The 22838-nt window shown below is 39.1% G+C and overlaps 5 protein-coding genes across 8 annotated transcripts in view; 3 read left to right on the top strand and 2 right to left on the bottom strand.

The window, feature by feature from the left end:
* Positions 1–4955, top strand: part of LOC113206086 (proton-coupled amino acid transporter-like protein pathetic) — a 6664-nt gene extending 1709 nt beyond the window's left edge. For 2 of the 3 annotated variants that reach the window (XM_026421995.2, XM_026421996.2), the window contains 9 exons: positions 608–705; positions 792–968; positions 1150–1300; positions 1391–1512; positions 1619–1703; positions 2016–2288; positions 2383–2561; positions 2643–2815; positions 2893–4955. In XM_026421995.2, coding sequence (XP_026277780.1) covers positions 608–705; positions 792–968; positions 1150–1300; positions 1391–1512; positions 1619–1703; positions 2016–2288; positions 2383–2561; positions 2643–2815; positions 2893–3137 — 1503 coding nt within the window. In that variant the 3' untranslated portion in view covers positions 3138–4955. Of the gene's footprint in view, positions 1–35; positions 303–607; positions 706–791; positions 969–1149; positions 1301–1390; positions 1513–1618; positions 1704–2015; positions 2289–2382; positions 2562–2642; positions 2816–2892 lie in introns of those variants that run through there. The other variant, XM_026421994.2, reaches the window with a different exon arrangement.
* A 1399-nt stretch (positions 4956–6354) lies between these two features.
* On the top strand, positions 6355–13195 carry LOC113206138 (PHAF1 protein CG7083). Of its 2 annotated transcripts, none has more exons than XM_052267813.1 (11): positions 6355–6537; positions 7071–7153; positions 7319–7402; positions 7493–7536; positions 7625–7784; positions 7883–8117; positions 8192–8403; positions 8483–8565; positions 9426–9525; positions 9602–9748; positions 9892–13195. In XM_052267813.1, exons 2-11 carry the CDS (start codon positions 7073–7075, stop codon positions 9958–9960), a joined length of 1215 nt encoding a protein of 404 aa, XP_052123773.1. In that variant the 5' UTR covers positions 6355–6537; positions 7071–7072; the 3' UTR covers positions 9961–13195. The 2 variants fall into 2 exon arrangements, with proteins under 2 accessions (XP_052123773.1, XP_026277863.1); XM_026422078.2 differs by having other exon boundaries at positions 6358–6708.
* A 73-nt stretch (positions 13196–13268) lies between these two features.
* Positions 13269–16719, bottom strand: LOC113206139 (UDP-galactose transporter senju). Its single transcript, XM_026422079.2, has 7 exons — positions 16574–16719; positions 16227–16409; positions 15825–15942; positions 15690–15736; positions 15469–15608; positions 15142–15297; positions 13269–15064 (listed from the first exon to the last, which is right to left on the bottom strand). The coding sequence occupies exons 2-7, from the start codon at positions 16312–16314 to the stop codon at positions 14561–14563; spliced, it is 1053 nt and encodes a 350-aa protein (XP_026277864.1). The 5' UTR covers positions 16315–16409; positions 16574–16719; the 3' UTR covers positions 13269–14560.
* Positions 16698–20634, top strand: LOC113206136 (snRNA-activating protein complex subunit 4). Its single transcript, XM_026422074.2, has 8 exons — positions 16698–16840; positions 17019–17976; positions 18076–18262; positions 18372–18502; positions 18607–18817; positions 18912–19088; positions 19177–19451; positions 19531–20634. Exons 2-8 carry the CDS (start codon positions 17066–17068, stop codon positions 20462–20464), a joined length of 2826 nt encoding a protein of 941 aa, XP_026277859.1. The 5' UTR covers positions 16698–16840; positions 17019–17065; the 3' UTR covers positions 20465–20634.
* LOC113206137 (glucose dehydrogenase [FAD, quinone]-like) overlaps positions 20599–22838 on the bottom strand; it is a 5305-nt gene continuing 3065 nt past the window's right edge. Inside the window, exons 5-8 of the mRNA XM_026422076.2 lie at positions 22112–22218; positions 21798–22017; positions 21147–21542; positions 20599–20999 (exon numbers count right to left, since the gene is read on the bottom strand). Coding sequence (XP_026277861.2) covers positions 20862–20999; positions 21147–21542; positions 21798–22017; positions 22112–22218 — 861 coding nt within the window. The 3' untranslated portion in view covers positions 20599–20861. The remainder of the gene's footprint in view (positions 21000–21146; positions 21543–21797; positions 22018–22111; positions 22219–22838) is intronic.

Below are 22838 nucleotides of genomic sequence, written 5' to 3'. Positions count from 1 at the left end.
GGGGGGGGGGGCGGAGGGATGCTGGTCCCCTGGCCAATCCCCTGCGCCCATGCCCCCATGGAGGAATACTCGTGGATAGATAAACAGACGGACAAACAGAGAGACGGACAGTGCCGGGCCAGTCGTGTCGTGGCAGGGCATAGCGTGGTTTGTTTTGGGCGGCAGTGTTCAGTCCGCGTACGCGTTGCTCAGGGAAGGGAAGTGGTGTTCTGGCGCTCTCGTGTTACGCTTACCGAGTTAAAGTTTTTGGATTAGCCATGTCTTCAAGATTGTTTTATGGGTCCTGCAATGTGGAGAATACGGTGAGCTTCAAATGCTTTGCTGGCTTTGTATATTTGTGAATAGTTTTAATTCTTGTAGACTTTGTGGGCGTAACGCTGTAACAGTGTTGAGGTAATCCCAGGTAGCAAACGGTAGCCGTGGAAGCGCAAGTAAGCGCACATCGTGCGCCACTCGAGGGGCATTTTAAAACCTCAAATGCGCACAGGTTTGCTACTTGGGTGTAACACTCCTGCAAACAAGTGCTAGGCGTGCGTCTGACACACAGTGTCAAAGATGAAAATCAGAATCATGTGTAGAGGCTCAAAATATTTTTGTCCTCTTTTAGCTCTCCAGTGCTGTCCAAGGGAAGATGGGGAAAAAGAAGGAGGAAAGACAGCCTCTTCTTGTGTCATCCAATGAGCCATTAAATGACACATATGACAGGTATCTACAGTTGCCTCATCATTTTAAACATTTTATCTTGAGCTATGAAAATTTTCATTTACAAAATGGTGCTTGTGCTTTTGCAGGTCAGTCATTCCACGTCCAGATCTGAGACATTCTCCTGATAATGTTGTGGTACATCTTGCTGGAGGACCCATGGAAGGGGGTAGCACACCTGATGCAGGACAGGGACACCCTCCTGGAAAACCACCAAAGCCTGACTTCGACCCTGTACTTAACAGAAATCTTGAACACCCAACCTCGTAAGTTATTACCTTTGAAACTGTGTCTGGAACTTAGCCTTAATCAGTGAGAGGTGGTAAGGCTGAAACTGGAGCCAAGGCATATTGCTTACATGTGATCTATCCGTGACACATCAACAACTAAATAAAATCTGTTTTGTTTGTTTTGCTCATGTTTAAAATTAGTATGTATTTTTTTCAGAAATTTGGACACTATGATACACTTGCTTAAAGGCAACATAGGATCTGGCATATTGGCAATGCCAGATGCATTCAGCAATGCAGGTCTTGTGGTTGGAACTATTGGCACTCTTGTTATGGGGCTAATTTGCACTCACTGCATGCATATTTTGGTGAGTCCAAAGGCATACATTTTCCTTTCGTCACATTTACACCTATTACTCCTATATTTTTAATCAAACTGTTCCCTTCACTATTTTCAGGTAAAATGTGCTCATGAGCTATGCAGGAGAACACAAGTACCAGCTCTTGGATTTTCAGAAGTGGTTGAAGCTGCTTTTGCTACTGGCCCTTCCAGAACTCGACATGTTTCTCACATTGCAAAGTAAGTATACACACATCTCACAATCAGCTTGTTAACAAGTCCAAGCTTTTTAAAGAGTCAACAAGCTTCTAATTAAAAATAACCCTCATATTTTCCTGTCTTGTAGGATCCTGGTGAATATTTTCCTCTGCATCACACAATTGGGATTTTGTTGTGTTTATTTTGTTTTTGTTGCTGCCAACATCAGAGATGTAAGTTTTTATCCTTGGAGTTCCACCTGCTTATGTGCAAATTTAACTTGAGACAACTACTTTACAAATAGCTTGAAATCTTATGTCATAGCTCAGACTCTCAAGCAAATGTTTTCTCTATACAGGGTGACCGCTCTGCCCCGTAGTTTTAAAAGGTAGACTAGCCTGCCCGCACCTACCTCTCCCGTCGCCTCCCACCTCCCCGCTCCGTCTGTGAGCGGGCTAGTCTACCTTTTCAAAACTATGGGGCAGAGTGGCCACCCTGTAGAAGTATTTTTCTTGGTTTTACTAATATTGTTTCTTCTTACTTAGGTTGTGGCTCATTTCTGGGTTGACTTAGACCTTCAAGTTTACCTGGGCTTGTTGTTAGTACCTATGATTGTTCTTAACTGGGTTAAGAATCTCAAGTACTTGGCCCCAGTGTCCATGTTTGCCTCCATTCTTACTATCACTGGATTGGGCATTACATTCTTCTACATGCTTCAAGGGTTACCTAGGACTTCATCAGTACATGCATTTGCTCCTTGGCACAAATTGCCTCTATTTTTCGGTACTGCTATTTATGCCTTTGAGGGAATTGGTGTGGTAAGTCATACTTTTCTTCATATTTTGTACAGTTTTAAATTGATTTTTGTTTGTCATTACATTTAAATTTGTATCATGTTTTCTTAAAATTCAGGTCCTTCCTTTGGAAAATAATATGGAAACTCCCCAAGACTTCAGTGGACTGACTGGTGTCCTTAACACAGGCATGGTTATTGTAGCCGCGCTCTATACTTCTGTTGGATTCTTTGGTTATCTGAAATATGGAGATAAAGTTGCCGGCAGCATTACTCTTAACTTACCTTCTGGTGATTTGTAAGTTTTCTCGGAACTATCCTTCAGTTATTAAAAAATAAATTTCATGCAACCTCATTAAAATCAAGCTGTTTATTCTAGATTGGCTCAATCTGTTCGTGTTATGATGGGATTGGCTATATTTTTGTCATATGGCCTTCAGTTCTATGTGCCTTTCAACATAGTGTGGCCATTGATCAAAAACCAATTACATACAGAGAAAGCCCAGTTGTATGGAGAGTATGCTGTTCGTACTGCTATCGTCATTTTCACCTGTGAGTATAATAATGAGTAAACCTTTATTTCCATTCATTTACCTTTATTTCTGTTGACATAAACCTCTTCTTTTCAGTTATATTGGCGGCACTCATTCCAGACCTTGGAGCTGTTATTTCTCTTGTGGGCGCTGTGAGTAGCTCAGCCCTAGCACTGATCTTCCCGCCACTGATAGAAATTATTACCTTTTGGAAAGTTGGTCTTGGTCGATATAACTGGGTTCTATGGAAAGACCTTGCGATTGTCATGTTTGGACTTCTTGGTTTTGGCTTTGGATCTTATGCTAGCATTGAGAATATTCTAAATGGTGGTAAAAGTTAAGTTAAAAGTTTGTGCAATTCTTGTGTAACATAATGACAATAATTTTGTGATCTGATTATTTCAGAAAATGCAAGCACGACAATAATGAATGGGCTTTATATTTTTATGTGATTTTCCCTGTGCCTATGTTATAAGTTGTTTTTGATGAATTTACTAGTGATATCCTGCAAGATGTAAACAGAACAGTATTCTATTCTATGTGTGTGTTGTATACCTACTTGTACCCAAGGTAAAGTCACAGTTAAAAAAAATATGTCCTATAGTTATATATGTTATTTTTCATTTATGAATTAGTAGTTTATCATTGTTATTTGTTTAGTTATAATGCAGGATTGTTAATGCACATTTAACAATTGTTTAAAAATAATTGTTGACTCTGCATTGTGTCAAGAACATTTTAAACCAATCTCCTTTATCTCTCTCTCTTTAATTCACTGTGATATTTTTAGGTTTATTTTATAGGGTCTTGTTTGAAATTTTTAATATTTTCATTCATGACATTCCATTTGCTTTGAATCCCTTTTCGTTGTAGGTAATTACGCTCTGTCATTGTTCTATCAGTTCAATTTTATCTATTGTATCTATGTATTTTAAGTGATTATGCTTGTGACTTTTCGTTATCTTGATTCCTTAAGAGTTTCAGCATTTCCAAACAACTCTAGTAGATGTCACAAGCTATAAAGGGAAATCAAAGATGTACCTGTCAATCACAGGATGTCATTCTTAAAGGTGACATTGTTTTGTCAATTTCATTTTACATTGCACTTTTTATATTAAAAAGTGCAGCTATAATATATTTGTGAAGTCTTTTATTTATTCTTTATGTTGTTTTGATTGGGATGAGACATCCAGCACAGAAAGAAAAATTCTTACTCCTCTTGAAATAAGAACTATATACTGCCACTTCATGTATTCTGGTAATTAACTGATGATTTTGAGGATTGTGCTGGTTCTTAGCTTCAATTCACACCAAAGATTAACTCTGGTTCTCTCAGTAAGTTAAAACACGGACATTGGTATCCTAAATGGTGTGCAACAATGCTGTGTCTGGTCATCCATTATTGCTGTATACTTACCATAATCTGGGTGAGATTTTATTAATCTCCTGCATAACAACTTAGGAGCTTAACACTCTGTTTTTGATATTTATTTTTTAAAAATTGTCATAGATGCATAGTAGGCGTTTAAATGTGACCCCTCTTAAATTTAAATAGAAAAGCTAAACATTTTCCCATCTATTTTACCCTTTTTGACTTGTGATTGTTCTGGCATATCTGGGATTTAAATCTAATGCCTTTACTGTAAAGAGTACTAGTTTGGTATAGGTCTTCATTGTTTGTTTCTGCATACTATTTCATTGACTACAAGAAAAGTGAAATATTTTATGCTTCTCATATTTTTAAAAAATCTTGAAGCTGTTCTGTTAATATGTAGGGTTTCATAGATGTTCCTATGTGAGAGGTCTCTGATTCAGATATATTGTAGTTCTAGCTTTATCCTGTATTTACCGCTGGGAGAAACATTTTGTGCCATGTTCCTGTTCCGCATACTTAAGTATGAGCTATATTCTATGTATCATAGACTGCAGGCGGTCAGTTTAATTATATTAGTCTTATGTTGTGGGTAGCACATCCCATGTAATGATGCTTGATGCATCTGGTTGATAGAAAAACACCTTTCATTTAAAGAAAAATTAGCAGTTTTTTTTTCTTCCGTTTTTGAGACTGAGTACCTCAGCTACTGATGTATTGCAGATCTGTTCTTCCATAATGACAATAATTGTTCACACTTGAATTCCATTAAAAGATTATAAGCAAATTTCTCATGCATTTTTTTTAATGCCTGTCATGTTTTTTCATCAATCTTGCACCTCTTGTCCCTCAAAAGGGTGTTTACTCTAACAAGAAAGCTGGTATAATTTTACTTTTTTTAAACTTCTGACATGATTTTACACTACGCATTATCCGCTAGGACCACGAAAGCCGTGAAAGCTGTTCTATGCCTCTTGGTCTTATGATCCGCCAGACGCGCCTGGCTGGTAGGCAACCCATCCGTCACACAGGCCTGCAGTCGCGCCAGCCTTATAGGCAGCCCACCCATCGTCAGCGCCGTCCTACAACCGCGCCTGGCTGATAGGCAGCACAGCCGTCACGCCGTCCTTCGCTCGCGCCCGGTAGATATGCAGCCCATTAAACACCACTTTTCAAAGTTTGTTGTTGTGATCTGAAAATGAAGATACGTAGATCGTCCTCTTCAGTACACATTTTCTAGAATACATGCCGTCGGAGTATTCGATGCATCCGAAGTTTTTCATTTTGTCTGTGTGTGTGTGTGTGTGTGGGGGGGGGGGGGTGTTGCTGTTGTTGTAGTAGTATTTTTGTCTATTTTCCGTAAATCTGCTGTAATGAACAGATGAATATGACACATGAATTACGTCAGGCGCCGTTCGTTAGATCCAGCAATAATGTGTTAGAAAGGAGCAACTAGTAGGGATCGAGAAGAGAGAATATTAAAATGTACAGAGATACACTGCCACTGGCCGAATAGAGGCTTGGCAACAGATAGGGGAGTGTCAAAAGGCCGCCCTGCTGCTCGAGCAGCACAATCGCGCAATAATAATCCCCTCTCGATAAAACGTTGAGCAGGTCAGTGCAGGACCCCCTCTCCCTCCTCGCGTGTATACGCTGTAGCATGTGCTGGCTGACCTTTCGACTGAAGGCTGCCGTCCCGCTGCGTACCTTCCTACCCGTGCGGGTACTTAGCATTGCTGGTGGCTTGACACGACTGCTTAGCTATTCCACATGCATCCTGCTTTACCTGCTTTGATAAATTCGACATTTCTTCAACGAACACGTCAGGCAAACAGGAAAGAGGCGGCCCAGTGAAATCTCCATCACCCAGTTGCCGATGTTTACTATGGGACTTCCCTCAAGCAGGTTCCCTTTTACTTTGATCCCCATGAGTATTGACTGCCTCAAAAATTGTTTCTTTGGCGTTGGTTCGTCAACCTATTGTCAAAAAGCTCTTTTTGGAATATGGGGAAGTACCATGTGGGGAAGTCATGCCTGTATCGCGCTTGTTTTGGGGCGCTTCAGCAGCTCGTGCAGTGATTTTACGCGTGTGTTCGTCTCATTTTTTTGGTACATCGTGGAGCAGCAGCACATCAACACAGCCCCGTCACGTGCAAGATTACGGCCCAGTAGGCCGCCAGCCGCGCCAGCGCGCTTTGTCCCGCATGGTCAGCGGAGTCGCTGATGGAGGCCCCCCCGCGCGGACGAGGCTGAGGCGTAGCAACAACAGTGGCGCAGCGTAAAGTTCTCATAGCTCCAGCTGTTTGTGACGTCACCCACGGCAAGCTGACAGCTGAAAAGAAGAAACAAACAAACACAAGCAAGATGGCGTAAGTGGCAGACAAAGAGCAGAGTATATACTAGACAAGAATTGTGCGATAACTTTGAGCTGCTACAGTGAAGCTTTGTGAAGAAACTGCAAATCGCATTTATTGAAATGCTGGATTTGGAACTAGTCCCTGAGACCTCGCTTGGGTGCGATCAATGGGAGTTTATATTGGGTGAGTTATCGAACCAGGATTGGGCTAGGCCTAGGTAACAGATATTTTGCGTTTCAAATTTGAACCCCTTAGGTTTTGTGACCTTCCCTCGAAATGGCCCTCTTGTAAACAAGGCACTTCGCTGTCTTCGTGAGTTTCTGTCTCGTGGATTGATGCTTTTTGTAATGAGTCGTTTTCTTTATGTCAATTCACTGAGGTATCACATCATTTACACAAACCTTGGGAAACTATTAGTGATCAAAATAAACAAATACACACATTTACCTCTGTCAATGTCTCAGTTTGATTTCTTTCATAGATTTGTTTTCGTTTTTAAGCCTTAAACCATATATTTACTGTTATTTTTACTTTTTGTGTTCTAGGGATGCACTTTTCCCAAGCAATAGCAATTATACAGTCCCAAGTGGGTATCATCAAGGGAGTACAAGTGCTGTACAGTGACCAGGTAAGAGAAAGGGAGTTTTGATTAATATTCTGTTTAGTTGGGAAAATATTTAAAAATAACTTGACAAGTTGTTTATAGCTTATTTGAAGTACTAAAAATGAAACACTGTGAATCTTCTCAAAAATTAAGCAATTCATTTTATGGGTGTTTTCTGTTTGATTGCAGAATCCTTTGAATGTCGATTTAATGATCAACTTGCCACAAGATGGAGTTCGGTTGATCTTTGACCCAGTAGTTCAGAGGCTAAAGGTATGTGCGCTGATTCCACTCAGTTAAATTCAATGAAAACTTATTCATAATGTAGTCAACAATTCCTTCTTAAACAAATTTTTATTACAGATAATTGAAATTTATAACATGAAAATGACAAAATTAAAATATTGGTAAGTATTTTGCCCTTCATCTTTGTCTATTTTGTTGTAAGCTTTATTGTATGTTGTATCATTTATGTCTTTTGACCTCTTCTTCCAGTGGAATGCCATTTAATTCTCCTGAAGTACCCCCTAGCATACAACAGATTGAGCACTCTTTTGGTGCAACAAGGCCTGGTGTGTATGATTCGGAAAAACAGTTGTTTGTTCTGAATTTCAGAGGCCTCTCTTTCTGCTTCCCTGTTGAGACAAAGTTCCAGGTAAGAGAAATCTAGTCATATATCTATCTATAATAAAAACTTCTTTTCTTTGGATAACCTTGTTGAATGTCTGTTTTTTACTCTCTTTGTTCCATTAGCCAGGATACGCTCATGGACTAGGTTCTCTACAGTTTCCAAATGGTGCATCACCAGTAGTGTCTCGAGTATGTTTATATGCTGGGAGCAACTTGGCTGAGTGTAAAGCACCTCCACTGCCTCTCTCTTGCTACCACAACCAATTGTACCTGGACGTGTGCCACATTCTATCGTCACCCATAATAAATAATGGCTCAGGTAGCACTCGTGGTTTGCGCTTGCATCTTTTTACTCAAGGTACGTCTCTGACTCGTGAAACTGTGAACCTGATAGCCCAGACTTTTCCAACTCTTCTATTCTATTCTGTAAAGGCCCATCAAGAGATATGGACCCCAAACGTCAAACCTTAACAAGAGAAGTTTTGTTTGGAGATACCTGCCAAGATGTGGCTGCTGCTCTGGGTGCTCCATCACGAGTGTTCTACAAAGCAGAGGATAAAATGAAGATACATAGTCCAAACGCTCACCGCCGTGTCACTGCCAGACGATCAGATTTCTTTTACAACTACTTCACCTTGGGGATAGTAAGTTTAATTCAGATTTGGGGTCACAAATCACATCAAGAGCCAACAGCATTAATATTTTCATTTGCCTTTTCCACAGGATATTTTGTTTGATGCCAAAACTCAGAAGGCAAAAAAGTTTGTTTTACACACAAATTACCCTGGACACTATAACTTTAACATGTAAGTAAGACATTTATTAGCCAACATTACTTTTTTAGTTGTTTGTTGAATTATTTTATTCGAATTTAAGTTATTGATTAACAAGCCCCAAAAGCAAGGCTCCATATGTGACTGTGAGAGGCTTTCAAAACCAAAAATAATAACTGAAAAGAAAATGGGGTTGCCTCTTAATAAAGGTGCTACTTGAAAATCTAAAATTTTTGACACCTCACTTTATGTAGTTGGACATTGGTCAAAGGTCCCACAATATGGTCAAAGTTTAACATAGAAACCTTACAGGAAATATAAGAAAAACAGTTATATGCCCCATATTAGGGTTGCAGTTAGTTGCGCTGTTGTTGTGAGAAAAATAATCAAGATTTCAATTTACTCGTTGAGGTTCTTCTAATAATGTCCTATGTTTCATGCTAGAGTCTCTTGGTTTAAAGTGATAGGCCTAATTTGTTTTTGTAGAATTTCCCTTCAATAAAAATACACACTGTCATGGACTCTACCTTAAAACACTATGTGTAACACACTAATGTGTGATTTTTGACCCAAAAAATAAAGTCCCGATGAAAAGAAAAAAAAAAAAGTAAAAAGGAAAGGAAAGGAAATTTTAATTTGGAGAATCTAACTTTTTGATTCTTTTCCCCATGTTAAACTTTGACAGCGTTTTGTGATTTGTTACCAATGTCAACTGATGTGTCAAATCTTTTAGTTTTACAGTTGACTCCTCAATGCCATGACCTTTTGACTTTTGGAACCACTCTGGTGGGCTATACAATTAATGACAATATTTTTCAATTTGTGAAGAAGGTTTTTACAGAATAAATGATTATTTGAAATCAAATAAGTTTTCACTGTTCACTTGTCAACAGGTATCATAGGTGTGAATTTCAGCTTATGCTCACTCCTTCAAAGAGTCTGAAAAATAGTAGTGGTGAGCAGATGATTGAAAGCTTGCCTGAACCAGTGAAAGTATGTATATGCATAATTTAAGGGAAAGATGTTAAAATCCAACATCACATTTACTAATGAGAATTTTTCTTCCTAGATCACTACCTACTCCAAATGGGATGCCATTTCACAGCAGCTCAAGCCAAGTGAGCGGCCTGTAGTTTTGACTAGGGCTAATTCAACAAACACAACAAACCCCTTTGGGTCAACATTTTGCTATGGGTATCAAGACATTATTTTTGAGGTATGTGTTTGCTTTTTAACCGTAAGTGCTGAATATTATTTGTGTATATTCCTATGGTACTCATATATTTTCATTGTGTGTTGTCATTAGGCCAGGTCACCCAGTAAATTTTCTAATTTAAATGCAAATTCTTAATTTTTCAGGTCATGGCCAATAATTATATAGCATCAGTCACCTTGTATCAGACGGAAAAAACAGCTGCTGAAGTATGACAATGGCTTATTGCCATGCACCTCACACAGGAGGGGCGATTTTGGCAGCACAGGCAACATGAAAGGGCATAAAATCGGGGAAAAAAGAAGTGATTATTTCTTTATTCCTATTTAAGCTTACTAGTTACATTGTAAAATGTAAAACCAAAAAAAGTCATTAAAACTTGAAATAAATGGCCCTCCACAAGGAGTGAGAAGTAAGCCACTCCGTAGAGGCTATCCAAAAAAAGGTTCAGTGAGATCATCTTTGTGTGTTTCTAAAACTGAGTGGGTGAAGTGAAAGATACTGAGCCGGTGCAAAGTGCATATATGGTGTGGCCAATGCAAAATGGGGCAAAAACATTCTCTGCTTATAGATTTATCATCTTGAGAGGGATATTTCTATAAGTAAGCAGGGTGTGTGCATTGTTCCTATGATGTAGCAATAACAGTCTTCTGTTTATGAGTGGAAGTGACTTTGAAATTGATGCAAGATTATTTCTGAAGAATATTTTCTTCACCATCTCTACTTCATGTCTAACTTATTTTGGTAAAGTTTCCAATAAGGTGTAGAAATAATTCTATGTTTGTATGTATGGCATTAGATCTAACAAGCACATCTCTGATGTTGGTTTTGGTTTATATTAAATGTAGCATTTCTTTTATAAATGGATCAGTAAAATGCTAAAAAGTTTGATTATACTGCAGTAGTTCTGTTGGAGAAGTGCATTTCATTTAAGTAGGGAAATTGTTGTACAGAGTAGTCAAGAATTTCAATGATTAAAGCTTCTTCAATCCACCTGTTTTATAACATCTTGTCAAACTGTTTTGTAGTGCTGTGAATTTACCAGAACTCTGAAGCTTATATCATATATAGGTACTAGGCAACCAAGAGTAGTGTTCAAAGAGAGGATATTTTGTTATCTATATATTATCATTGTGTAAGTGTACCTTCTAATCATAACATAAACTCATTTTGAAATAGTTACAAAATCTTCAAATGAACAGCTTTGACATTGCTGTTCATTGGACTGTGGATGTAAATAACACCCTTTTGTTCAATTTAGTGTTTGAGCTCTTAATTAGTTGGCAGAAGTTTATTAACAGGTGCACCTTCAGAGTGTTGTTGTCTGCAGTACTTAATTCTTCCTATCCAAAACAATTGAAATCTCCTGATTGGGTGCTTTATGTTTCATTCAACTGTATCCTTTTTGTTAATATTTATTTTGTAATCTTAATTGCCCAAGATCCGTATTGGATCAAAGTTGCAGGCTGGTGAAAGTATTTTCTTCTTCTTGTATGCTGAATAATTTTCTTGCTTTGTCTTTACCCACTAACTAATTTCCTGGCTTCGAAAACGGCATATTTTTTCAAAACGGAAGCCTATTGATGCCATTTAGGAATTCAAATACAGTCTCTCTGTCTGCCATCATAGAATCTTTCAGTGCCTAACCTGCATCCTTGTTACATTATTGTTGTGTTCTGACATGTTCTATCCATAGATCTATACTAGATAAGTAGGTAGGTGTTTTTTATGTCCACAGTTTCTTTACTTCAGCTTGTAAGCTGTATCTTGTATGTTGTAACTCATATGGTTATGAGATGTACTATGTATGTCTTCTATTAACTTCAGATAGATTGTCACTTTTTTGACAATCAAGCCAGAAACTTGCATGTTTTTTGTTTTCCTTGCTTTTAATTTATTAAGGCAAAAAGAAATCTGTTGGAAAGAAATAGATTAGACTGTTATACTTTTGGACTTGTCTTCACAAAAGTTTATTTTATATATTTTCTGAATTCTGTGCTCATGTGAAGAATAATCTGTATTTACTTGTTGGACAAAATTTCCTTCCCTACTTAGTAAGTTAAGGTGGGTCATTATCTAGTGTCTGCTGTGATTCGTTCTTTGGGATTATTTTGTCAGTATTTTGAGTGTCATAATCACCAGAAGAAATGTGATCTGTTCCTAAAGGAAAGATATCTGTCTATCTTAATATCAGGTGTTGAGTATTTAATCAATTCTGTTTCACAACTCAATTTTTTTGTAAAAATTATTTTAATTGACCTGTTTTCCTGATCTCCTAAAGGCTAAGTCTAGTCAGAACATTAGTACCCACCCACCTTGCTGTTTTAAAATACAGCATTCAAGATTAACATCAGTGTACATCATAAAAGAGGATCCATTTTTTTGCTCCTTTTTTACACAGTTCAAAGATAGACGTTTTTTGTGGATCGCTTAGAGTTTTTTCAAATTTTGGTCATGTTTTCCATTCTGTAAAAAAGAAACATAACTACATTCTTAAAATGCAGAACATTTCCTTAGAAATGTGCCTTCATGTTCCTACCTCATGTTCAATAGTTCTTTCAGCTACTTTTTGGTCTTACCATCTTGCGTCCAAACAGAAAACAAACTTGTAAATTGTGTTAAAACTGTACTTTAATGGAGAGCAAGATGTTTTGATTAAATTTACCACCTCTATTGTTGTATGTTACTGAACAAGTTGGTATGTAAAGCCACTATATTCATATACTTTCTTTTAAATAAATGGTGGTTCCTTTTAAAGTTTGCTTGCCAATGTATTATCTACCTGTATTATATGAGCATACAAAAATGTGGGGGGAATGTGTGTTGTGCTGGCATTTAGGTTGTGTGAAAAAAGAGAACAGCACCATTTTTTGTCATATGTACTTCTTCTAGTGGAAGTTGTATTAAGAAGTTCAAAGACAAAGATGATTTTTGCTAGTCTCCGCACCTAATGCTTGTTCTGACTTGCTCATGGTCTTCTCAGAAAAGAGTGTCATATATTGTACACTAAATTGAAAAGTTCATTGTTAAAATGAAGACAATGGATACTGAGTTCGTTTTTGAGAATGCAATAAGAAATAAGTTGCACAATACTCCAAGTGTAAGGAAGATCTGAGCTTAGTGAAGGTATTTTTCAATTCAGCTTGGTAACTATTAATGTTTTCTACCGTGGGTCAGAGCTACGACAAAGCAGTTTGGCAGGTTTGCCTACCCTAGGAGCCATATGGCGCCTTATGAGTGGAGAAAGTGGGTAAACCAGAATACTGCTTTGACAAAGCCCTAACACACGGTACATAGTTTAGAAAAGGGAGCTCTTGTTTTGTAATGTAGACCAAAAACATGTTTCAAGGTTTAGAAATCTACCAAAGGGGTTGCTCTTTTCATTCAAACAAAGAAAAAAGCAAGTAATGCATTGTCTGGAATTTAATAAAACTTGAGGGGTAATGAGCATTGAGCATTTAAGTTCTGAACATTTCCTGATGATACTTGTCATGGGCTAGGTAGAAATAATGAATGTTTAATATCACATGTGAGTTATATATACTTTCTGCATTAATCACAGTTACAAAATAATCTGGAGAATGTAAAAGTAGCACAAAAGCAAATCAATCACTGGGTCATAACAGAAAGTTTTTATCACACTAAGTTATATTGTGACATTTAAAACAAAACAACAACATTTAATTGCCCGGAGCCCAAATCACAACCACGAACAATTGGTTTAAATCTGCAATTCACATCTCTGAATAAACTGGGAAGTACCAGTAACAGTTGGTCAGTACATACCAAGAATTTCATAATACTGGAAGATACTCTTCTCACTTCAATGAAAAGAACTTGTGTTAAAGAAGGAATCTTTCAAATAGTGATAGTAGCGATATCCAAATGATTTACAAAGATGACTTGATTTTGTTTACTGTTGAAATGAAATGTTAAAATAACATGGTATCCTCATTCGGGCCCATAATTAAATTAGGAACACTAAAGCGATCAGCGGTTTTGGCGCATTCACCCTAGACAAACTGTAATACAATACTATAGTCTATAGTTCACTGAATTACAGCAGAATGTGTTGAAAAAACACAAAGACAATAAAATATTAAAGCACAATGTCGATGATGATACTAGAACTTTTTTGCCAAGGTCTTCTACGTAGAAAATTATGGATAATTTTGACGTAGGAAAACAAAAACGTGAGGTAACAAGGCAAAGTAAATTATGACAAAGCGAATAAATCTTTGCTCAGTCTTCAAGCATAAAAAAGGCACTTGTAAGACAAAATCACAGATAGAGACAAATAGATATTATTTTGAAAAGCCACAGATATCCATTAAAAGTCAATTAACATTGCCTTGCATCTAGAAAAATTAAATGTTATGGGCGAATACCGAGACAGGCTAAAATAACTATTTTGGTCCTAAGTAAAATGCATTTTAACTTAAGTGACAGTATTTCTTAATCTATGGTTTACCATGAAAAAACAAATTAAGACGCAGTAGAGTAAAGGAACTTAAATATTCAAATGTAAATGCTTGAGTATAACTGGAACACTTTCAAGATTAAAATTTAATTGTAACATATTATGGCAACTACTCGTTGCATTTAGGAACACAAGAAAACAAGATGAGTAGGAAATTGTAATGAGAAAAGTAAAGAGAGAAAAAATTCACAAAACAGACACACCTTCTTAACTGCATTGTAGAAATACAAATTTCTCAAGTAACTTAAAGATAATGCAATACTACTGTGCTTAACACCATAAATCATTAATAATTTATGACCTATTCTTCATATTAATGAAGAGCTAAAATTATTTTAGACAGTGGTGACTTTGGACTCCCTATCAATCAAAGGGTGAGCCATCTCAGTATCAAACTTTTGTTTGTTGCTTACATCTTCTCTGGAGACTGGATTTTGAGAGTATAAAATTGTCGCATATGACACAATGACAATAGAAATTACAGTATTTACATAAATAGGAATACCAAAGAGAAAATAGCATAAAAGTGCTGAACAAGTTAACTCTATAGCTCCAGTGAAAGTTTTCATGATTGAGTTCAAATTGCGAAGAAAAAAGCTGGTTGTAATACCGCCTCCTGCATTGTTTAGCATTAATATGACAACACTTGGAACAAGCACCGCTGATAGAGATTCACTGGAGAAAGTTTGACTAAGTGGCTCATGAAGCACAACCATAACCAAATTGCAGATAATAGAATTTAAATACATGAAGACATTTTGTATAAAAATGTTGGCTGTAGGAGATTCTTTCTTCAATAGATATTCATTGTAGACACCAGCAAGGCATGAACAAGACATCTAAATAGAGAGGAATATTAAGAAGGTGCATACCTAGGAAACAGGACAATGTGGGATGGAATTGATGCAATAACTACCTGAAATACAAGAAGAATAAAGCTGGACCCCTTTCCAGCTAGTCCACCAAAAAGGTTTGTAATGTTGTTAAAATCTGTCTCTTTGATCATACAGCCTATTGTCAGCAGGAGGAGCGACAACCACTGGGTAGAGCTGAGCTTCTTCTTGAATATCACCTTACATAAAAAATAAGGGCAATCATATATTGTTTACTAAAGATTTATCCTGATTAACACAAGGCCGATTAAAAGACACCAATGCCAGAAGAGTGTAAAAGTGTTGGACAAAACCTGGACTTCATTCTTTGAGACAATCTAAAATATAGTGGATAAGTCAGTAAGGATTACCTGGTATATAATTCCTGTAAGAGCAACCCTTAGCTGTAGCAGTAAGTAGTAAGTTGTAGGATCAAAAGCTGACAGGCTGAGGAAAGCTATATTATTGTACAAACTGTACAGAAAAGCTGGCACTAAGTAAAGTGAACACACTGTAAAATAAGAGAGAAAGTGGTAAAAAAATATCTCTACACTATAACTTTTTCTTAGTACACCAATTTCAAAATACAAACCTCGTAAGTTTCTAAATACCTCTGTAAACAGAGATTTAATTGGATGGCTGTAAAGAATTGATGTGTTGAAATTATAATGGTAATATTTCAAATAAAAGATTGGCCAAAAAGTCTGATCGACAAAGAAATACTCACTCTTTGCAAAATAGAGCCGATGTAATAATCAATTTCAGAAAATCCGTTAACAGAACAACAGTTACTGTATTGTAAGGATAACTATTGTCTGATGCCTGAGTCCATCTCACTAAAATTCCTGTTTAAATTTGGATGTTAGTTTGTTCAACTATCATCACTGCCAGCTAGTCGCCATGACATGTTTCAGATTTGTACAAGAGAATGTAATTTTGACATGAAATTTATTTATTATTGACCCAAGAGAGTCCATATTACATCAAGTTCCACTAGCTGAAATACGTCATGGTGACTATCTGGCAGTGTGATGTCACTAACTACAATTTGACCAATTCTTGATGATTCTCGGTTACTTAGGCAATTAAAATGGTGCATTTGGCAGAAATATTATCTTGTGTAGCATACCTTGATTGGTAAAGAATCCAACATATGCAGCAAAGATCACAACACTGGATCTTGTAGGGAAAAGTTCCGCCCAATTTATTTGTAACATGATGCTTGAGTTTAACTTCGGTCTCTCGGTATGACTATTAGAAATTCTCTGTAATGTGGGGTGTTGACTAGATATGTTGTTAAAAAATAATCCTCCTAAATATGGAATAAGAAAAATAAAATTATTAGTCTTCTTGTGATGTTTCCTTCACAAATATAAGGATATTATAAAACCAAACTTGTATAGTGGATAATATTATCAGCAATACTAAAATTTACAGGGACTAGTAAAATTGGTGGGGGGTTGCTAGATATCACACCTGTCACCTGATGTAGATGACGTCTACCATCGTTAAAACCATTTCAAAAGTTCTTCCGTGACGGTAGGATCTGATAACAACTGATGATAACACACGAAACCTTACGAACCGCCCCTGCCTTGAGGCCGCCCCAACAAACGTAATACGTACTTTGATAATTTTCATACATACAAAAACACAATGAATGAATCGAGAGATCGATTGTCATTTACAACCAATTTTCAAAACACGGCGGGTGTAGAATGTTATAAATAAACAAAGGAAATGGTAAGTCTAGCCTTACTTTGTGCATGAATGTTGAGAACATCACGAGCATCCTGTTTATAAATGTCGAATTTCCAAGTACCGATTATTTCGAATCCTATCATTAATAGCATGGGGAGAGGCGTTTCCAGGAAATGTTGTTTAGCCACCATAACCTCACTTCTTCTTTCTGCCCGATCAGATATAACTTGATTTCGAGCGATATTATCAAATTAAATTTAGGGGACAATGGAAGATGCAGATGAAGAGAAAGTGAAGTTACTGGAGTCGATCCGCTTACAAGATGCTGCTCTGTCAGTGGTTGTGGATGACACCATAGCCACGCTTGACAGTGACTCGGACGGCGAGCGGGATTCAGAACATGAAGGTATGTCTACTGTAACAGACGACACTGTTCCAAGTGCAGCTATTGAAGAAGAAAATTCCATTGACAATGAAGATACATGCAAAAACCCATCCTGGGCTGAAGCCCTTGAGGCAAACCAAGAGTATGATGCAGTATTGGCGCAGTTAGAGGCAGAAATTAGACAAAATATAGCCAAGGTGGTAAAGCAATTAAATGAAGTTCAGGACAACATTCATAGTAACAGTAATCTTGGGAATTCCATCAACATGAAAAGCCAGTGGATGTACGTCTTTGGTATGCCGTACTTCAAAACCGAGAATTTTTATCCTTGTCCTTTTAACGAAGATTATCATACTAAGAAGCAAAACAGAGAGATTTGCTGGTCAGAACTTGATTCTTATCATCAATGGGTTACATCTCACAAGAAAGCATTGAGTGACGCTGTGACTGAGGTGGCAACTCAAAAGTGTCTCAAAGAAGCAAAGCTAAAGTTAGCTGTCTTACGCAAAGAATTGGAATCAGAGCGACTGTCTGGAAATACTGAACGGTTTGTTGAGATTGAACAAAAAATTGCTGATTTTGATGTCTCATCTGTGGCTCAATCCATGCTTGATGAAGAAATTGCTAATGGTGCGCATGATTGGATGAAAATATCAGCTTCATTTCTGGATGGAAAACAGTCACCTGAAAGCTGCAGGAGCTTTTGGAACTTGTACTTACACCCCAGAATCAATAAAACGCCATATACTGAAGATGAGGAAGGAAAGCTTCTTGAATTGGCCAAAAAATACAAGTATGTATTGAGTGTTTGCTTTTGTGTCTTATGCTTCTTACATACAACTTTTTTCAGTTTTTCTGATAGCTTTTCTTTTTCCCTCCTACTTTTTTTTAGCCATCAAGATTGGGATAAAATTGCAGAAGAGCTTGGAACTAATCGTTCAGGTTATCAATGTTTTATTGTTTATCAAAACAAACTAAATGTATCTTTGAAAAGGAACACTTGGGACCCTGCGGAAGACAAAAAGCTTCTCCGTGCTGTTGAAAAATATAAAATTGGGAACTTTATTCCGTGGGGGAAGGTAATGCTTATTTGTGAAGTATTCTTTACATTTTTATTATTTCCATTTCTCTTAACATATACATCAGGTGACAATATCAAGCAAAATTTATTTATTCTTTTAATTTTAGGTTGCATATGATATGGAGAACCGAACTAAAACTCAAGTTTTCAACCGTTGGACTTACTCACTTAATCCAGCTATTAAAAAAGGACGGTTTACTGAAGAAGAAGATATAATGATACTAGCTGGAGTGCAAATGTAAGTTGCCATTGCTGGATTATGTTTTCTGGGTGTAGAGTTTATTGTATTTAGGACACAAACCGAATAGTATATTCAATTTTGATTGTTTTATTACATTTCAGGTGGGGTGAAGATTTTCAGCGAATCGCAAATTTTTTGAAAGATAGGACCACTTGCCAAGTTAGGGACCGTTACAAACATTACCTAAATAGACCAGGCAATGGTGTTCCATGGACTGTAGATGATGACAAGAATCTCATTGAATTAACAGAAAAGCATGGAAGAAATTGGGCCAAAATATCTAAGTGGTTTCCTACCAAAGATCGCACTCAGGTATTGGATAAAAGACCCAGTTTCAATACTACTTCATGTTTTATTTATCATTTTTAAAACATGTATTTTAAAAATAACAATGACATTTTCTCAGGTGCGACACCGTTTTACTACTCTGTCTCGATGGAGAGCCAAAAATCCAGATTCTCCTATATCTGAAGCTCCTGCTCGTGTTTACAATCCTAACATTTATTCGCAGTTCCAAGAGCAATGGGACAAAGCTAGAGCTATATTAAGCTGTGATAATTTAGAAGATATGGTAAAAGCCAAGGTACTGTGTGTGTTTACATGTGTGTGTTTTGATTAATTACATGTTATATTCTATCCCAAGTTTATCTATCAATTTTACATTTTTCCAGAACAATCTCATCACATCTTTAGTGAAAAAGAAGAAAAAGTCAATCTTAGATGTTCCTAAAAAGAAAAAACAATCCCCAATCGAGGCAGACCTGGTAAATTATTTTCGCTGCAGTTATGATTTGCCTGGGGGTCCCAAAAAGCTTAATGTACGAAGAGAAGAAGCACAAAAGTATGCTAAAGAGCTAGTTATGCTACTTAAGCTTTTAAACTCAAAATTAAATCTACCTTGTTTTGAGGAGATTCAAACTGATACATCTCTTACACCAGCTGACAGGTGAGTTTTCTGTTTCATTGTAGAGAGAGACAATATTGAAATAGAAACTTCAATCACTAATTACCTTATTGTTTTGTAGGGATATACTTGCCAACCTTGTTTTGGACACCATTGATTTCAAAGATTTTCCTGAAACTATCCTTGAGTCAAATGTTTTGGGAAATACTAACCCTGACTTGGAGACTTCGGAAAATACAACAGCTCAACTTTTTAGTGATGATACTGTGTTTTATGAAGATGATTCTCCTCTTCAAGGATGCCCAAAAAATATTGACTATATTCCAAGTCACAATTATGCCTCTTTGTATGTTGATTTACCTGTTATGAATTTTGCTCAAGATGAAGTTGTTGCTGATAGAAATCAAGATCCTGCCTTTTTTGAGCCACCTCTTAAGCAACCTAGTATTTGTCATAAACCAATAAAAAGTAGTTCTGCAAAAGGGAAAGGAATGTTTATCTTCCCACCTAATTTAACAACTCTTGTTGGTCTGAGAACTTTCCTATTGAATAGGCGCAATTTGATCAATTTGAGCAATAAAAATTTGGATAAGGAAGACTTAAGTGAAGTAAGTTTTGAAAAATTAGAGGAAGCCAAGAAAAAGTTTGATGAAAGAATGTTTTGCCTTTTTCTTTGGCCAGCGCTCATGTCAAGATACAGACCAAATGACAGTTCAAATATTTTCAATGATGATAAGGATGATGAGGTTTTTGTTCCAAATCCAGTTCCTATAGGACGCAGCAGAGGAAAGAAAGGGCAGAAGAAAAATGCTGACTGTACAACTGAACAGGATCCTGGCAATCCCTCTGGATCGACAAATCAATTGATTGTTGTCAATGTTGAAAATTCGTCTCAGCAATGGAGCTTTCCATTAATCTCAGAAGGTGTATCTAATCAAGCATGTAAAAGAGGTTTTGATCCTTCTATCCCTAGCACATCTGGTCTCCCAGCCAAAAGACGTAAAGTTATGGAAATGGAATCAGATGATGACCCGGATGATCCGGGTGTAATGTGATATTATATAATCTCTTACATTTCATCAGTTACATTTTCAATTTCTGTGACAAGTTTGATTCCGTACTGTATTATTTCATAGTTGTAATTTTCTCCTCACTCAAGTCTTGTATATAAACCCACTAAACGGTCAAATTATTTTCTTAAAATAAAGTCTTTATTGTGTCTTTACTTTATATTTTCCTCTCCCTTAATTAAGTGCTTCCTGGGGAAGAACTATACTGACACGATTTATGCACCAAAAAAAAATTCACTCATAAAATATAATTAATGATGGAACAACCTTCCATTCATGGCAGTCTCATGTTTACATACTACTATTCGAGTCCACAGCCGCCGCCAGTCTCGCCGAGTCAGCAGCAACATTATCACAGTGGCTCCTGCTCCCGCCCGCTCCGTCACCTCACGTTGTGGTCCTGCTTGATGAGATCGGCCGCCTTCTCGGCGATCATGTAGGTGGGCGCGTTGGTGTGGCCGGCGGGGATCTCCGGCATCACGGAGGCGTCGACGACCCGGAGCCTCTTCACGCCGTGGACCTGCGCAGCCGGGGACCGTACCGTGAGGGAATGACCATCCATCAGCGATTTAGACAATATGTCACCGGTTGCCCGGGAAAGCACAGGGCGCGCTAGTACTACCAACCCAACGAGAAATCTCCCCTCGAAGCGTTGCCATCATCTTACCCGTAGCCTGGCGTCCACCACGGCGCTGGGGTCGGAGGCCGGACCCATCTTGCAGGTGCCGGACTGATGGTAGATGGTGAAGGAGAAGTGCCGGATGTGGCAGCGCCAGTACTCGCGCGAGCCGAACGCGAGGCCCTGAGCCGCGCACGCGGGCACGGGCGCGTCGTGCAGGCGTGTGCCCAGCCGCTGGAACGGCTTGGTCCGGACGATGCGCAGCGTCTCGAGGACGCCGTCGACGAGCAGCTCGAGGTCCTCGGGGAACTCGAAGTAGTTGTGGTCGATGAGCGGCTTGCTGAGCGGGTTGCGGCTGCGCAGGCGGATGCGGCCCTTGCTGCGCGGCCGCATCAGCATGGGCACCAGCGACCACGAGTCCTCGTGCTCCATGGGCTTGAACATCTGGGAAGGGGCGCGCGTTAGATGCACGGCATCGGCAACATGTCCCGGAGCTTAGGGACTATACGTGACCCGCGACCTCTCCGGGAGAGGGGGCGGGGGGTACTAAAACCATGTGGTTCGAAATGGGACAGAACCATCATTGGAGTCTATCGGGACCCCATAATAAGATGTACAACGGGAACGGGGGACCCCATTATCATATTTGCATCCCGCCGGGCCCCCTACAGGTCACGTAGTAAGGGAATGCCTGCTTACCTCGTTGTAGAGATTGGGGTCCAGGCCGAGGCCGTCCCGGAAGGTGACGTCCGAGGTGAGCGACCCCGAGATGAGCATGAGCTCCAGGTCGGGCCAGCCCTCGGGGTTGCCGTCGAGCGCGTAGAAGGCGACGGACTCGCAGCCGCCGGGGATGGAGCCGGGGCCGGTGTGGTTCACGAGCCACTCCGTCATGATGGGCCCGGAGTACAGCCGCTCCGACCTGACGAGGGGCGAGGAAGACGACAGTCTTGACGAGAGCTGGCAAAGGAAGAAGGGAGCCGCGTGTGCTCGCGGTTTTGCGTCTTACGTCTTACTTGAGGGAGATGCTTTGGTTGACCACGAACAGAACGCCGCCAGCGGACACGTGGTCCATGAGGTTGTGGCCGACGGCGAGGTCAGCTATCACCGGTATCTGGAGCTCCTGTGGGAACGACAAACGACCTTGGCTCTGACTAGAAGTACGTCGACCTGAACGCACGCCAACGCGCCGTGCAACCTCCGGCCTCACGCATCCCGGGAGGTCCCGGAGGGTGACCGTGCCTGCGGCGGCCCGCGGAGAGAAATGTGTCAAGTCTAACGAATGCCATACAGACGAGCTGGCTGAATTAATGGTTACAGTAATGGGGACGTAAAGTAAAAACCCTGGTGAGGATAAAGACAAGCGGGGACAAGGCTGATTTGTATGTGTCCCTTAGTGTCATTATTAGTCTTGTCCCGAATTCTCATTCCCAGGGACATCTTTTAATGTCCCTCTCTTCGCACACGTGCATGTCCCACTGTGTCCTTTTACGTCCGTTCTCTCTGTGTGTCTCTTCCCGTTCCTGTCCTAGAGCGTCCCTATGGCATCCCGCCCCTGTCCTAGGGTGTCCCTAAGCCGTCCCGCCCCTGTCCTAAAATGTCCCTATGCCGTCCCGATTCCTGTCCTAGAGCGTCCCTATGGCATCCCGCCCCTGTCCTAGGGTGTCCCTAAGCCGTCCCGCCCCTGTCCTAAAATGTCCCTATGCCGTCCCGATCCTGTCCTAGGATGTCCCTATGCCGTCC

Source organism: Frankliniella occidentalis, unplaced genomic scaffold (assembly GCF_000697945.3).
Source record: "Frankliniella occidentalis isolate FOCC.00 unplaced genomic scaffold, Focc_3.1 Scaffold60, whole genome shotgun sequence".
NCBI lineage: Eukaryota > Metazoa > Arthropoda > Insecta > Thysanoptera > Thripidae > Frankliniella > Frankliniella occidentalis.
Note: the sequence above shows the minus strand (reverse complement) of the source record. Positions and strands in the feature narration are given on the sequence as shown.

Excerpts from the sequence above, each read along its gene's own strand:
- LOC113206138 (XM_026422078.2), top strand. The coding sequence starts at position 6,645 with ATGCTGGATTTGGAACTAGTCCCTGAGACCTCGCTTGGGTGCGATCAA. Across the intron at positions 7,154-7,318 it reads AAGTGCTGTACAGTGACCAG|AATCCTTTGAATGTCGATTT; the intron begins GTAAGAGAAAGG and ends GTTTGATTGCAG. Across the intron at positions 7,403-7,492 it reads CAGTAGTTCAGAGGCTAAAG|ATAATTGAAATTTATAACAT; the intron begins GTATGTGCGCTG and ends TTTTTATTACAG.
- LOC113206139 (XM_026422079.2), bottom strand. The coding sequence starts at position 16,314 with ATGTTACAAATAAATTGGGCGGAACTTTTCCCTACAAGATCCAGTGTT. Across the intron at positions 15,298-15,468 it reads TTACAGGAATTATATACCAG|GTGATATTCAAGAAGAAGCT; the intron begins GTAATCCTTACT and ends TTTTTATGTAAG. Across the intron at positions 15,065-15,141 it reads TTATTCTTCTTGTATTTCAG|ATGTCTTGTTCATGCCTTGC; the intron begins GTAGTTATTGCA and ends CTCTCTATTTAG.
- LOC113206136 (XM_026422074.2), top strand. The coding sequence starts at position 17,066 with ATGGAAGATGCAGATGAAGAGAAAGTGAAGTTACTGGAGTCGATCCGC. Across the intron at positions 18,503-18,606 it reads ATACTAGCTGGAGTGCAAAT|GTGGGGTGAAGATTTTCAGC; the intron begins GTAAGTTGCCAT and ends ATTACATTTCAG. Across the intron at positions 18,818-18,911 it reads CTACCAAAGATCGCACTCAG|GTGCGACACCGTTTTACTAC; the intron begins GTATTGGATAAA and ends ACATTTTCTCAG.